The sequence below is a fragment of the Bison bison genome, unplaced genomic scaffold (genome assembly GCF_000754665.1).
Source record: "Bison bison bison isolate TAMUID 2011002044 unplaced genomic scaffold, Bison_UMD1.0 scf7180017864390, whole genome shotgun sequence".
Lineage (NCBI taxonomy): Eukaryota > Metazoa > Chordata > Mammalia > Artiodactyla > Bovidae > Bison > Bison bison.
In genome coordinates, this window is record NW_011494962.1 from 2,790,917 (window position 1) to 2,804,118 (window position 13,202).

At 39.5% G+C, this 13,202-nt stretch overlaps 1 protein-coding gene across 4 annotated transcripts in view; it reads right to left on the bottom strand.

The window, feature by feature from the left end:
* Positions 1 to 13,202, bottom strand: part of LRP6 (low density lipoprotein receptor-related protein 6) — a 179,570-nt gene that overhangs the window by 38,927 nt on the left and 127,441 nt on the right. For all 4 annotated transcript variants that reach the window (XR_826921.1, XM_010858689.1, XM_010858688.1 and 1 more), the window contains 5 exons: positions 11,889 to 12,178; positions 10,170 to 10,396; positions 7,486 to 7,670; positions 6,522 to 6,848; positions 108 to 310 (listed from right to left, as the gene is read on the bottom strand). Coding sequence is in view for 3 of the 4 variants with exons in the window: in XM_010858689.1 (XP_010856991.1) it covers positions 108 to 310; positions 6,522 to 6,848; positions 7,486 to 7,670; positions 10,170 to 10,396; positions 11,889 to 12,178 (1,232 nt within the window). In the remaining variant the exon portion in view is untranslated. The remainder of the gene's footprint in view (positions 1 to 107; positions 311 to 6,521; positions 6,849 to 7,485; positions 7,671 to 10,169; positions 10,397 to 11,888; positions 12,179 to 13,202) is intronic.

Here is a 13,202-nt window from a genome sequence, read left to right on the forward strand (position 1 = left end):
GAAAACACACACACACACACGCGCGCGCGCGCAGAGTCATGATAGGATGGTTGGGTGGTCCAATAACTACACAGAAGAACTGGATTTTGAACTGAGCCCTGGATTACCTGGCTGCCATCTTCTTGTGCTTTTCGGATCATGTTTTGTCGTGAATCAATCCAATAGAGTTGCTTGTCCAGGGGGTCATAGTCAATGGCCCGGACATTCCGAAGGCTGTGGATGGGAAGGATGATGTCAGGGCTCTGCTGTTCATCAATCACCATGCGGTTGATGGCACTCTTCTGACTGAAGAGCAGGAAAGTAGTTGGAGCTTAAAGAGAGAAAAAAGCAAATATGAAACAGTTATCCTAAGTCTCGGATCACTCAAAGATTTGATTGGCCTGTTGTCTGTATCTCATAAAAAACAGACATGTATGTTGAAGACTTGTATGAGACAAAGCCCTTTGGAATGCCTTCAGAACTCTTAGAGGAAACACTGATCACACTCTGGTTACTAAACCAGTTATGAATTTATGCCATGACACAGCCAACTAGCCAGTTTTTCTCTGTCCGATGTCCACAGTGGCATCAGCACAGGACACCTGATTTCAATGAAGCATTTGACAAACAAAATTCCCCTGCCTACCAAGTAAATAATCCTAACTCCTCCCTCATCTATTCTTGTGGGTGAAAGGAAGTCTGGGTCTCCATAGGTCAGAAAAGAGACTTCAAGAGTGGTTTTAGTCTCAGTTCTCACATAATTTAGTCACTTGATCTTAACTACAGCCTTCAACCTCTTTGGATTGAAATTGACTCAACTAGAAGTTTATAGTTATGCTGTCCTGCTCACTGAGTTGCTATAAGACTTTTATAACATAAGTAAAAATTAAAAGGTAAGGTATTATGTCAATTGTACAATGTTGTTGTTTAGTCACGAAGTCATGCCTCTTTTACAACCTCAAGGACTATAGCCCGCCAGGCTCCTCTCCATGGGATTCTCCAGGCAAGAATACTGGAGTGGGTTGCAATTTCCTTCTCCAGAGGATCTTCCTCATCCAGGGATTAGACCCACATCTCCAGCATTGGCAGTAGGATTCTTTACTACTGAGCCACCAGGGAAGCCCCAATTGTACAATACCTGAACAAAAAAACTATAAGGCATTATATAAATGTCAAGTAAAAATAGCTATTGCTTCTTATTATCAGTAGTCGCAACAATAAATGTGATGTTAGTAGGAATGAAACAAACCCTCGTGGGTTGTAGAAATATAGGCTTTGTTTTACATTGTGGGGATGTAATGGTTGCAAGGAGAGAGAACCATTAAAAAAAAAAAAAGTCACACACTAGTTGATGCCTGAAGTCTACAAAACAGGGAATGCAGCCGAGACAACACTTCCCTGTCCCAGGGACTAGGCCTCTGATTACTATGCAGTCATCTTTAATGGAGGAGAGTATCCAGAAAAGAACACCATCTGACAAAGCTACCAAAACTTCAAAGTCTAACAGTCTTTTTAAAAATCTTCATTAAAAGAAATGTAAAAATCCCCAAAGTATACTCTCTTCTCTTGTTGCTCAGTCATCACCTAAATCCAGCAGAATTTTGTCCTTATCAGGGATATAAACATAAATGGCCAAAACAGAACTCCTTGCTTTATCTCCCTCTAAACCCCAGTCTTCACGGTGCCCTTACTTGTGGTTCCCTGGTTGATGTTACACCTACACCCAAATGTATATCAGCTTAAATCTTGAAGAAATCATTGCTTCTCACAAAGAAACTTGGTATTCACAACCCTGAAATTATGCTTTAAGTTCCCCACTGGCTGAAAGTCCACACCTAGCTCAGAAGATTTAGAAAATATTTCAGTGACCCCACTGAACTCTTCATTGTGTAGAGTCCACAGCACACTGATTTAACAACTTTCAGCAATTTTAGTAGAACCAACACCTTAAGTAGTAAAAATACATGTCACAACAGAGTAGGTAACAAGTCTCCCATTAAAAAAAAAAAGAATTACTTTTTGGCAGTACTACTTCCTTATAAATCAAGAAAATAGAAAAAAAAAAAAAGAGGTCCTGAATAGTAAGCTTCCAACAAAATAGCATATTAAGACATACAATGAAACTCAGAAGACCCCATAGTTTTAGCTGCCAAATTTTCCTGCCTGGGAAATAATTAACCAAATATATATTAGGCTCCTAGTTATGTTTCACTTTGTACTGTTTTTTTCTTTCTTTGAGTCAAATTTTAATCTTTAATAAGCTTTCACGATTAGGTGAAACATAGACGATGACAAAGCCAAATATGGCTCCAAATAAATACTCATTTCAAAAAGTCTATGGGTGACATTAATTACAGTTGGCTAAATAGTTCCAGGAGAAAGCTGACGTTTTGACTTATTTACAAAAGGGACAAAGGATATTCAGTTTTGTAAGCCTAAACCCATGCTAATTTATATCACCTCTAACCACCACTCCCTCGTCTCTTGCAGAAGGCTTTCAAAACGGTCCTGTCGGGCTGTCTCAGCGTTGCACTCCCACATGCAGAAGCTGGAGGAGAAGGTGTATGCAGGCAGGAGCTTTTCCGCTCTCCTCCGAAGACACAAGTGTTCACCCAAAGCTTAAAGAAAGGTACCACTCTGGTATAAGAACATTGTAAGTGAAAAGCCCAAGCCCACCATGTTGGACTGTGCCATCTCTGAGCTGTGCCAAAGGCCTCGAGTAGGGACTGAAGTCCAGGCCACACTTGGGTAGCCAAGTCAAGTACCTGTGCAGCTGCATGTGCCCAGAGGAAACACCTTTTCTCAATCTGCACAAAGCTGCCACAGAGGCCAACTGCTTCAGTACTGAACACAGCATTATACAATGTGGCCTCCTGCTTCCTCTCTGACTTAATCTCTTTACACTCTGTTCCAGAGACACTGGCCCCCAGGTGTTTCTCCAACATGCCAGACATGTTCCCCCCAGGGCCTCTGTATTTGCTGTTCCCCTCTGCTTGACAGGTCTTCTCCCAGAGAGCCAGCACAGCTCATTTCCTCACCTCCCTCAGTTCCTGACACAGTGTCACTTTTATGCCAGGACTTCTCTCATGATCCTATTTAACATCAAGATCCTCCTATTCACCCTTTCCTGCTCATAATTTTCTCCATAACACTCATCTCCATCTACCTCATGATATAATTTACTTATTTAGTTCATTATCTATCCCGATGGAACACAACCTCCACAACGGCAGGGATTAACGTCTGTTTCATTCAGCAATACATTCTTCATTGGCTCATATAATGCCCAGTGTGGATTAGCTGTTCAGTAAATATTCACTGAAAGAATACATGAGTAAACAAATGAAGACAAAGCATGAGATGACATCATTAAGGAGAGCCCTGTAGCCATGATTTTGAAAGGAAACAAAATTATTTCCAAGAACTGGGGGAAAAAAAGAAACAAGCATTTACTTAGAACCTCCAGCATGCCACACATCATACCAGATGTCTTCTAGTCCCCCAAATTATTCCACTTTACAGGTGAGCAAACAATAGTTAACTAATTTTTAAAGAAAGGTTAAGAAATTGTTCCCAGGTCACAAAGCTGCTGAATGGAAAAGCACCTGTTTTTCCAAATCCTGTCTTGCTTCTTCATTCTTCTACTGAACAATGACTTCTTGAATGACTACTGTTTGCCGAAAACTATTTTAGGCACCTTAGATATACATCAGTTAAAAAACAGGAAAAAAAAATTGCTTCCTGGAGTTTACATTTCAATAAACAGACAGTAAGTAATAAACATAATAAAGATGCTATAGTATATAAGTAATGAGTTACACAGTATACCGGAGAGTGATTAAGAGTCATGGGCAAAAGAAGAATTGTAGGTAAGGGGCACTGGCAACGCAAGATAGGGTGGAAGGAGGACTTACAACTTTAAATAGGGCAGATTAGGTCTCTCTGGGGAGGTCATGATTAAGTCAAGACATGGAAGTGAAGTATATGCATGCAAATATTTGCAGGAAAACATTCCAAGTAGAGGAACTACACAGTACCACAGTCCTGAAGTAGGAGTAACTGGCACATGTGAAAAGAGCACTGAGGCTAGTGTAGCTGCCATGGAGAGAAAGAGAGAACAGTAAAAGCTGAAGTCAGAGAAGCAAGGGAGTGGGGAGGCTGTGAAGGAACAGATCGTGCAGGAACTTGTAGGTCATTAGAACGAGGTTTTCACTCCCCGTGAAATAGGAGATTTTGAGCAGAGAAAGGCCAAGATCTGATTTAGCTTTTGAAACACAGGTCCAGGAGTAAACAACACAACGTTAGAAAACTTTCTGAGGGCAAGTACTTTGTGTTAAACTTCTCTTGTAATCTCCTTTGGGATTTAATACATCTCTGCACAAATATTAAATAATACACGTTACAAAAAAAATACATGGACAGGAAGCCTCTGGAAACACTGCTAATCATCTCAGAAACAGCCCAAGACAGACACTAGGGATACTCAGCAGTGATTTCTCATAACCTTCATTTACCAACTAGAACACACTGGTATAAACATCCCAAACAATGACCTCGAAAGGCCCTTCCATATTCTTCTATCTCCATCCTCCATCACTTCCTACCCCTATTTTCTCCTTCCAAAGTCAAACTCCTTTAAAAAAAAGTCTACATGACACACACACACTATTATCCCCTTTCTGTGCTCCATTCACTTGTTGATCTATTTCCATCTTTCACTGTTACTTTCCTGAAATTATGTTCTTTCAGGATTATTAACAACCATCTCACCTGAATATCCAGTGGATATTTTAGGCCTCACCTTACTCAACCTCTCAGCAGCAATCACAACACAGTCCTACTCTGAAACAATCTTTTCTCCTGCCTTCTGGGTCGTATCCTTTGGCCTCTCTGGCTGCTGCTCTACAATGTCTACTGAGAACTTCCCTTCCACAAGCACAGCTCCTGAGGTTACCAGACCCCTTCTTTTCTCCAGACCAGGAACTGGCAAACTACAGCCCACAAGGTAAATCTGGCCTGCTGCCTGTTTTTATAAAAGTTTATCAGAAATGATCCAATTTTAAAAACACATCATCTGTGGCTGCTTTCACATCGCAGTGGACAGGGCTGAAGAGGTGTGTGAGAGACTACAGGCTTCATGAAGCCTACATATTCTCTCTGGCTCATTAAAGAAAAAGTTTGCTGACCGCCAGATATACACCTTCTCCCTAAGTGCCCATTTTAAATACATGCTGGCATTTCTAAAATTTATGCCCCTAACTTCATTTCTTTTTCTCTGAGCTAGAGATTACTCTAATTACCTATTTAATGTTTCTATCTCCCATAGGAAAATCAATATAAACCTGACTAAAATTCATGTTGATGTATGGCAAAAACAATACAATATTGTAAAGTAATTAGCCTCCAATTAAAATAAATAAATTAAAAAAAAATCTGATACAAACTAATACAATTATGTAAAGTTTAAAAATAAAATTAAATAAAAAAAAAACCATTAAAAAAAAAAAATCTGACTTGCTTTAGCAAAACACAAACTAACGTGTGACAGAGACTCCAAATCATTCAACTATAAACTGATGTTCTTCCTTTTTCAGAACTAAGCCTTGTGTGAGAACACACTAAATCCTTGCCTATGTGACCTCCTATACTTTCAGGCACAGAATAAAGTAATTTCAGTCATTCATTATATCCAATATCCTACAGCAACTGTTACCTTCTAGCATAGTGAATCATACCCTACCTTTCTCCTACAAATCTACTTTTCCTGATCTAATTCTCTATTTCTTTATCATATCTATCAATTTCTAATTTGTTCTTATGTATCCAAAAGAACGTTCACATACACGTGAGTCATAAATCAGGATTCCCCAAGCCAACAATGTTTTGTTATACACTGTGTCCTGGTGTTCCAAGCAGAGTGTGTGTGTGTGTCTCTTTGTGCGTGTGAACCCAGATTCATGGCTAGATGAGACGACCTGCTACCGTAAGCTAGAATAAGGTGGCAACCACTCACTGCGTTCAGAGCCTGTGCTCTCTAGCTTGCCTCCCCATCTACTTACTATTGTTTCATACTGGCTACATTTACTCATAAGCCTGGCCTCTTGCACACTTACATTTTTCATCTTTCGCCTATTCTGCGAATTTCAAAGGACAAGGAGATTATATTTTGTAGAGTCTCTTTGCTGTACTATTTGTACTGTTCTTTCCTTCCTTCACCGTGAATAAATATGAATTATGTCTAGCGTACATGCATGTTCTCTCAAAGAAGCTATGCAAATTTTGCCATTCATATTTAATCCCCAAGGATAAAATACTTCTTTTCCTATAATATCAATTTTTCCATAACATCAACCAGTTATCACTGAACAAAAGTAACAAAAACTTGCACTTTTTCACTTTTAGTCCTTCCCTTTTATACAAACAAATGATCAACTCTGGACTTTGACAACTTCTCCTTTTAGAAAGAATATGAACTACAGTGTTTTCAAAAGTCTGCTTCCTTCTCTAACTTTAGTTTGCGTTGAGGGGGCAATGCAGCTTACCACTGCAAGTCCTGTTGTCAGCATTCAGAGAGTAGTGGGCAGGGCATCCACAAACGAAACCTCCAACTGGCACGGCCAAGCAGAGGTGGGAGCAGTGCCCGTTGCTGGAAGCACACTCGTTCCATCCTGCCTGCCGTGAGGAGTGAAACACGAGGATGTCCATCACATAATCCAAGTGGCCTTGAATGATGGTGCGGTTTTGGCCACTGGTTTTGTTGGCACGCTCAATGCTGCGTCGGCTCCAGTCCGTCCAGTAGATGTAATCTTGGTACTGAGTTAAGCCAAAAGGATGAGGCAAGTCATCTGCTATAACTTCACGGTTGAGTCCTATTTTCAGAAAGGCAGCAGACAGGGGAGACGCAGAAAGATGTAATATGTGACAAAGTGAGAGTCTTGTTGGCAAAGAAAAAGAAAAGGTAACATTTAAAACATTACTTTTGTAAGCAATTTAAAGTAGAAAAATTCCTTCAAAAGCAATTCTTAAACCAGACAAGTCTTCTGAAATCAATCTATCTACAGTCTGACCCCACACCTCAAACTAATTTTTGTTCTAAAACTCACTGAGTTTGTTTAAACTCATGTAGATGGCCTATTTTGATTGTGGTCTTATTTTCCCTCCATAAAGGTCTACAGTTCAACTCTTTTTCCTTCCATAAAAAGATGGAAATATATATATTGTATTCTACTGCTACAAAAAGTCACTTCAGAAATATCCAGGGAGTTATAAATTTTATTATAAGCCCAACAGTAATGAAATTTCCACATATTAAAGAGATATGAATACAAGTCCTTGGCCCACTATTAATGAATAGGATACAATGTGAGACAGAGGATGAACCTAGACATTCATATGAAGTTTTATGAACAGTATCATATCTAACCTATGGTAAACAGCAGCCACTGATTTTTGCACAGAAAGGATTATATATTCTCTCTCTGAACAAAACAGAAGAATACAGCTTACCAAGCATATTTGAAGACTCTATTAAGTTGGTGTCCAGGTCTGTCCAATAAAGCCTCCTTTTAGCATAGTCAATGGTCAGGCCGTTTGCCCGCCCCACATTGGGAACCAGCGTGGTACGTTCACTTCCGTCCATGGCAGCTCTGTCTATCTTAGGTTTTCCACCCCATTCGGTCCAATACATAAATCTAAATTCAAACCAATGGATATTTAACATTTTACTTCTGATTATTTGGGAGAAATGATCATATTCATGTATAGTAACTAAGTCAATTTAAAGAAAATATACACTAAATCAAGGAAATTGGCAAAGCAAAATCAAAGCTATTAATTTTTTTCAATTACACTGGCAGTCTCAACTAAATATTTTTTCTCATATCCTAAAAAGGAAGTGAGTCAGCTTTCCTTAGTGTTTCCAATGAATCTGTTCCATCCAAAACCTAGGAATTGGAAACAAACCCATGGTTTCCTTATTGCAGCACTTGCATTTATAAAACTAAAACATAAATACAGTATACTAACGCATATATATGGAATTTAGAAAGATGGTAACGATAACCCTGTATACGAGACAGCAAAAGAGACACTGATGTATAAAAAAATATAAAATAAAATAAAACTAATATCAAGAAGATAGCAAAGGATTAAAGTGCTAGTCTCAGAATTTGACTCACTTCAGAACAAAATACATGTATTTCTGAAGACAAGTTAATTCGTTTTAAATTTTTAAAACTTACTTTCTGATTTGTGTAAATCACTCTCAAAAACCAAGCTGCAGCAGTACATCAAAGGTACAACTTAACAACTGTGAGCTGAGGTTTAAAAGGAAAGTTTGAAATGCATTTGGTCACACTGTCCAAGGTAACATACTACTGAATCACACACACCCCTTAGTGTGTCAGCTGAGCAATGAACACTACTACTACAGCCCCTGTGAATGTACTCTTTTGGGTTTTTCACATTAACTGTAGAGCAACCACACAGTACAGACTTCTGCAGATGAGGAGGACAAGGCCCTACAAGAAGTGCAACTGATCTAATGTCTTCAAGCCAGTCATAGGGCAGAGCTAGAACTAGAAGGTAATTCTCAGCCAAATGTCTTTTGGACTGAACCAGTAGTGCTAGTTTCAAGCCGCTTTGAATACTGGGTCTAGGAAAGTTCTCCGCATGCCAGGTCTCATCAACTACCCAAAGGAGACATTCATTCACCAGCCCATCGGCTGATGGTTGACTTGGTAGAAATGTATAAACACACTTTGCTGAAAACTCAAGTTGTCTTGGGCTTTGTTTGCATTTGTACTTGTCAGCTAACAGGCATGAGTACATCCCAAGAGCCAAAGAGAAAACTACTGTGGGAGAAATGTCACAGCTGCCAGCAGCCATGTAAACTAGAGTCCTTTGTCCCAACTACTAAATTTATCTGTCTGGTAACTAATAGCTAGAGTAAAAATCACCATAAACCAATCACAACATGTCAGCACGGAGATGGTGCCTTTGGTATGACTTTCTAACTACATGGCCAGCAAGCTAACCATGGAATTGACTGATTCAGCGAAACAACTTTTCAATATGGCCATGGTCCAATGTGCTGGTATGTTTACAAGGTTAACTTCTGCTTTTTAAAATGGAGTTATTCTTCAAAATTCAGCTTTCTTACATGATGGATTTTTTCATTGTGGTTCAGTTGTCCAGTGGTGTCTGATTCTTTGCAACCCCATGGACTGCAGCACACCAGGCCTCCCAGTCCCTCACCATCTCCCACAGTTTGCCCAAGTTCATGTTCATTGCATCAGTGATGCCATCCAGCCATCTCATCCTCTGACACTCTCCTCTCCTTCTGCCCACAATCTTTCCCAGCATCAGGGACTTTTCCAATGAGCCGGCTGTTCGCATAAGGGGACCAAAATACTGGAGCTTCAGCTTCAGCATCAGTCCTTCCAATGAGTTTTCAGGGTTGATTTCCCTTAAGATTGACTGGTTTGATCTCTTTGCTGTCCAAGGGACTTTCAGGAGTCTTCTCCAGCACCAGAGTTTGAAGGCATCAATTCTTTGGCATTCTGCCTTCTTTACAGTCCAGCTCTCATGACTATACGTGACCACTGGGAAGACTGTAGCCTTGACTATACAGATCTCTTTTTAAAACTTGTTAAATCATGTAAGAAGGATCATCTATCTTTGAAAAACATGTCACGTTGTAAATAAATTTATGAGAAAGTTCACTGTTTAATATCAAAGTTTCTCCAAGTTTATAATAACTAATTATCCATTTTTGAATTAATGAACATTCTAAAGTAGAGCTTTTTAATGTAGTTATTTCTTAGCACACATTATCTCAGTGGGTTTACTTTTACAGGTTTAGAATCTGGTATAACTTGGGAGAGAGTGCAAGCAAATAGATTTCACGACACCTTTCAAAAGGCTGTCTACTTAGCATATAAATACAATCATTAATATTTAACTAATAACCCATTTCACTAATTTTTATTCACCTAATGCTAATAATGACAGAAGTAAAATTTAGTTAATTCTAAATCAGTGAAATCTCAACTAACGATTTTAAGATAAAACCTATCTATAATTTACCTGTCAGCTTCCTAATAAGCATGATTTAAAGACATCAAGAATACAATCCTTAACTAAGCCATGCGCAATACAGTTGCAAAGAATGCATATGAAAAGCTGTTTACCCTTCAGCGGGGTCCAACGCAAGAGCTCTGGGACTATCTAGGTCTTTCCACACCAAAACTTGTCGGTGTTGCCCATCCAACTTTGACACCTCAATTCGATTGGTTCCTGTGTCTGCCCAGTACAAGTTCTTCCCAAGCCAGTCTACAGCCATGCCTTCCGGATAATCTAAGCCAAATTCTACCACATGTTCCAGGGCACTGCCATTCATAAAGGCTCTGCTGATAGTCTGCAGAAATAAGATTAACAATATCACAGGGCTTAGGTACAACACCCTAAGGTTTTAAGGGAAGATACAGAAGAGCCAAAGGCACAGTTTCTCAATACAATTCACATATTTTATGAGAACAGTAAAAAAAAAAAAAAAGACGTCAACCTCCAATGAACACAACTGCGACCTCAAGTTTTATTGTCAATTCAGGGAGAAATTTTTCAAAGTTTTAAGAACCAGAAATTTATTCTAGTAATATAGCGGAGTGACTATTCTTATAAAACTTATTATTAGTAATCAAGTGAAAAGATGTGACCAGAGTATTGTAGACTTTTAACTGGTAGTCACTTTCCTGACTTCCAACCTGGTGGCTCAGATGGTAAAAAATCTGTCTGCATTGCAAGTGGCCCAAGTTCGCTCTCTGGGTTGGGAAGACCCCCTGAAGAAGAGAACAGCAACTCACTCCAGCATTCCTGCCTGGAGAATTCCATGGACAGAGGAGCCTGGCAGGCCACAGTCTATGAGGTTGCAAAAAGTCAGACACGACTGAGCGACTAACAAACATACAGCTTCCTAAAGGTGCTTGAGAGTATGCAAAGTCATTGCATCAACTGAGGAAGAGCTCAACAACCTTATACCTTATAAAATGCATATGACACTACTCATATCATTACCATTGTGGCTATGAATCACCTAAAAATTAAAAGTCATAATTTAAGCTATTAATAATAGCTCCTACTTCATGGAAACTACCATCCTAAGTGCTTGGTGTACATATATTTTCTCATTTAATGCTCACAAAAGCCCTGCAAGATAGGCATTATTTCTGCTTTCAAGATGAGGAAACTCACAAGCCCACACAATAAAGCATTTATTTATTCATTCATTTAACAGATTTTACGGACCACCATTACAGTCTAACTCTGGCTCTAATACAATTTTTGCATATTAGACAAAGTTTTACATAAGCTATCTAAAACAGGTCCAAAAGAACCTGGAAGAAGGAAGAATTATACTCCAGATTTTCTGGTCAAGAGCTCCTCCTTACTGACTCAGTAAGCTTGTCAATATTTATTCTAGGGATGGGAGGGGTGGGGGAGAGAAGGTATGCTATAACTCATAATTGGCATTTTCTACCTCAGTCAGGTGCCAAAAAAATTTTTTTTAATAAACTAAGAGTCAAGTCTCTATAAGCCATTTGTGAAGCATACAAGTGCTTATTACTCTCTAGCTGAGGAAAATGTCATTTATGTATTCAAATAGAATGAAGCAGAGGAAGATTATGTCTTGCAGATTTAGAATACTCAAACTATCTTGCACTAAAAACACCAGAGATACTTAAGAAAATACTGAATGGACCTTCTCCTTGGTTTCCTTTAAAATGTTAAGGGTTTTTTGTTGAACTCTTGCCTATTAAGTATGAAGGAAGCTGTAACAGCATGAAGACTCAGAAATTCTTGAAGCTCTCCCCATTAGTCCTCAGTTTTAATATTCCAATTCTCTGGCTAACCTTGAGTGATATGTCAGTCCAGTAAATCCGGTTGTCTGTCACGTCAAAATCCAAAGCAGAAGCTTCTTTGACACCAGTGAGTGGAATGGCCACGTTATTATTATTAGTTTCCAAAGAAATTCTCCTGATGTCAGCTCTTCGTGAAAACAGAAGGAAAGCCTCTGGGACAATGCAGGTCTTCATGTCACTGATGAGTTCAAAGCCAATGGGACAGGCACAGCGAAGGCCCTGGGGTCTATAGAGGCAGAGATGGCTACATCCCCCATTATCCTCAGCGCAGGGGTTGGAACCTAAAATACAAATTCATTATAAAAGGACACACAATCGACATAATCAACACATTTTCAATTTAAATGACCAAGCATTTGTTTGACAAAGACATAGGATTATATTTGCTCCCCAATCTAGAGTTTCAATTCTAATCTCACAAACAAGCATTATGAGGATTAACAGGGAATAAAAGACCAGGCACAGTGGTGCAGGCCTGCAGTCCCAGCTACACCAGAGGCTGAGCAGGATGGTTTCAGCCCAGGAGTTCTGACTGGAGCTACACTAGGCTGACTGGGTGTCTGACTAAGTTGGTGGCAGTATGGTGACCTCCCAGGAGTGGTGAATTGGCCCAAGCTGAAAATGGAGCAGGTCAGGAAGCAACAGTTAGAACTGGACATGGAACAACAGACTGGTTCCAAATAGGAAAAGGAGTACATCAAGGCTGTATATTGTCACCCTACTTACTTAACTTATATGCAGAGTACATCACGAGAAACGCTGGGCTGGAGGAAGCACAAGCTGGAATCAAGATTGCCAGGAAAAATATCAATAACCTCAGATATGCAGATGACACCACCCTTATGGCAGAAAGTGAAGAACAACTAAAGGGCCTCTTGATGAAAGTGAAAGAGGAGAGTGAAAAAGGTGGCTTAAAGCAATGGTATGGGGAGGGAGGAGGGAGGAGGGTTCAGGATGGGGAACACATGTATACCTGTGGGGGATTCATTTCGATATTTGGCAAAGCCAATACAATATTGTAAAGTTTAAAAATAAAATAAAATTAAAAAAAAAAAAAAAAAAAGCTCAACATTCAGAAAACGAAGATTATGGCATCCAGTCCCATCACTTCATGCAATTAGATGGGGTAACAGTGGAAACAGTGTCAGACTTTATTTTTTGGGGCTCCAAAATCACTGCAGATGGTGACTGCAGCCATGAAATTAAAAGATGCTTACTCCTTGGAAGGAAAGTTATGACCAACCTAGACAGCATATTAAAAAGTAGAGACATCACTTTGCCAACAAAGGTCCGTCCAGTCAAGGC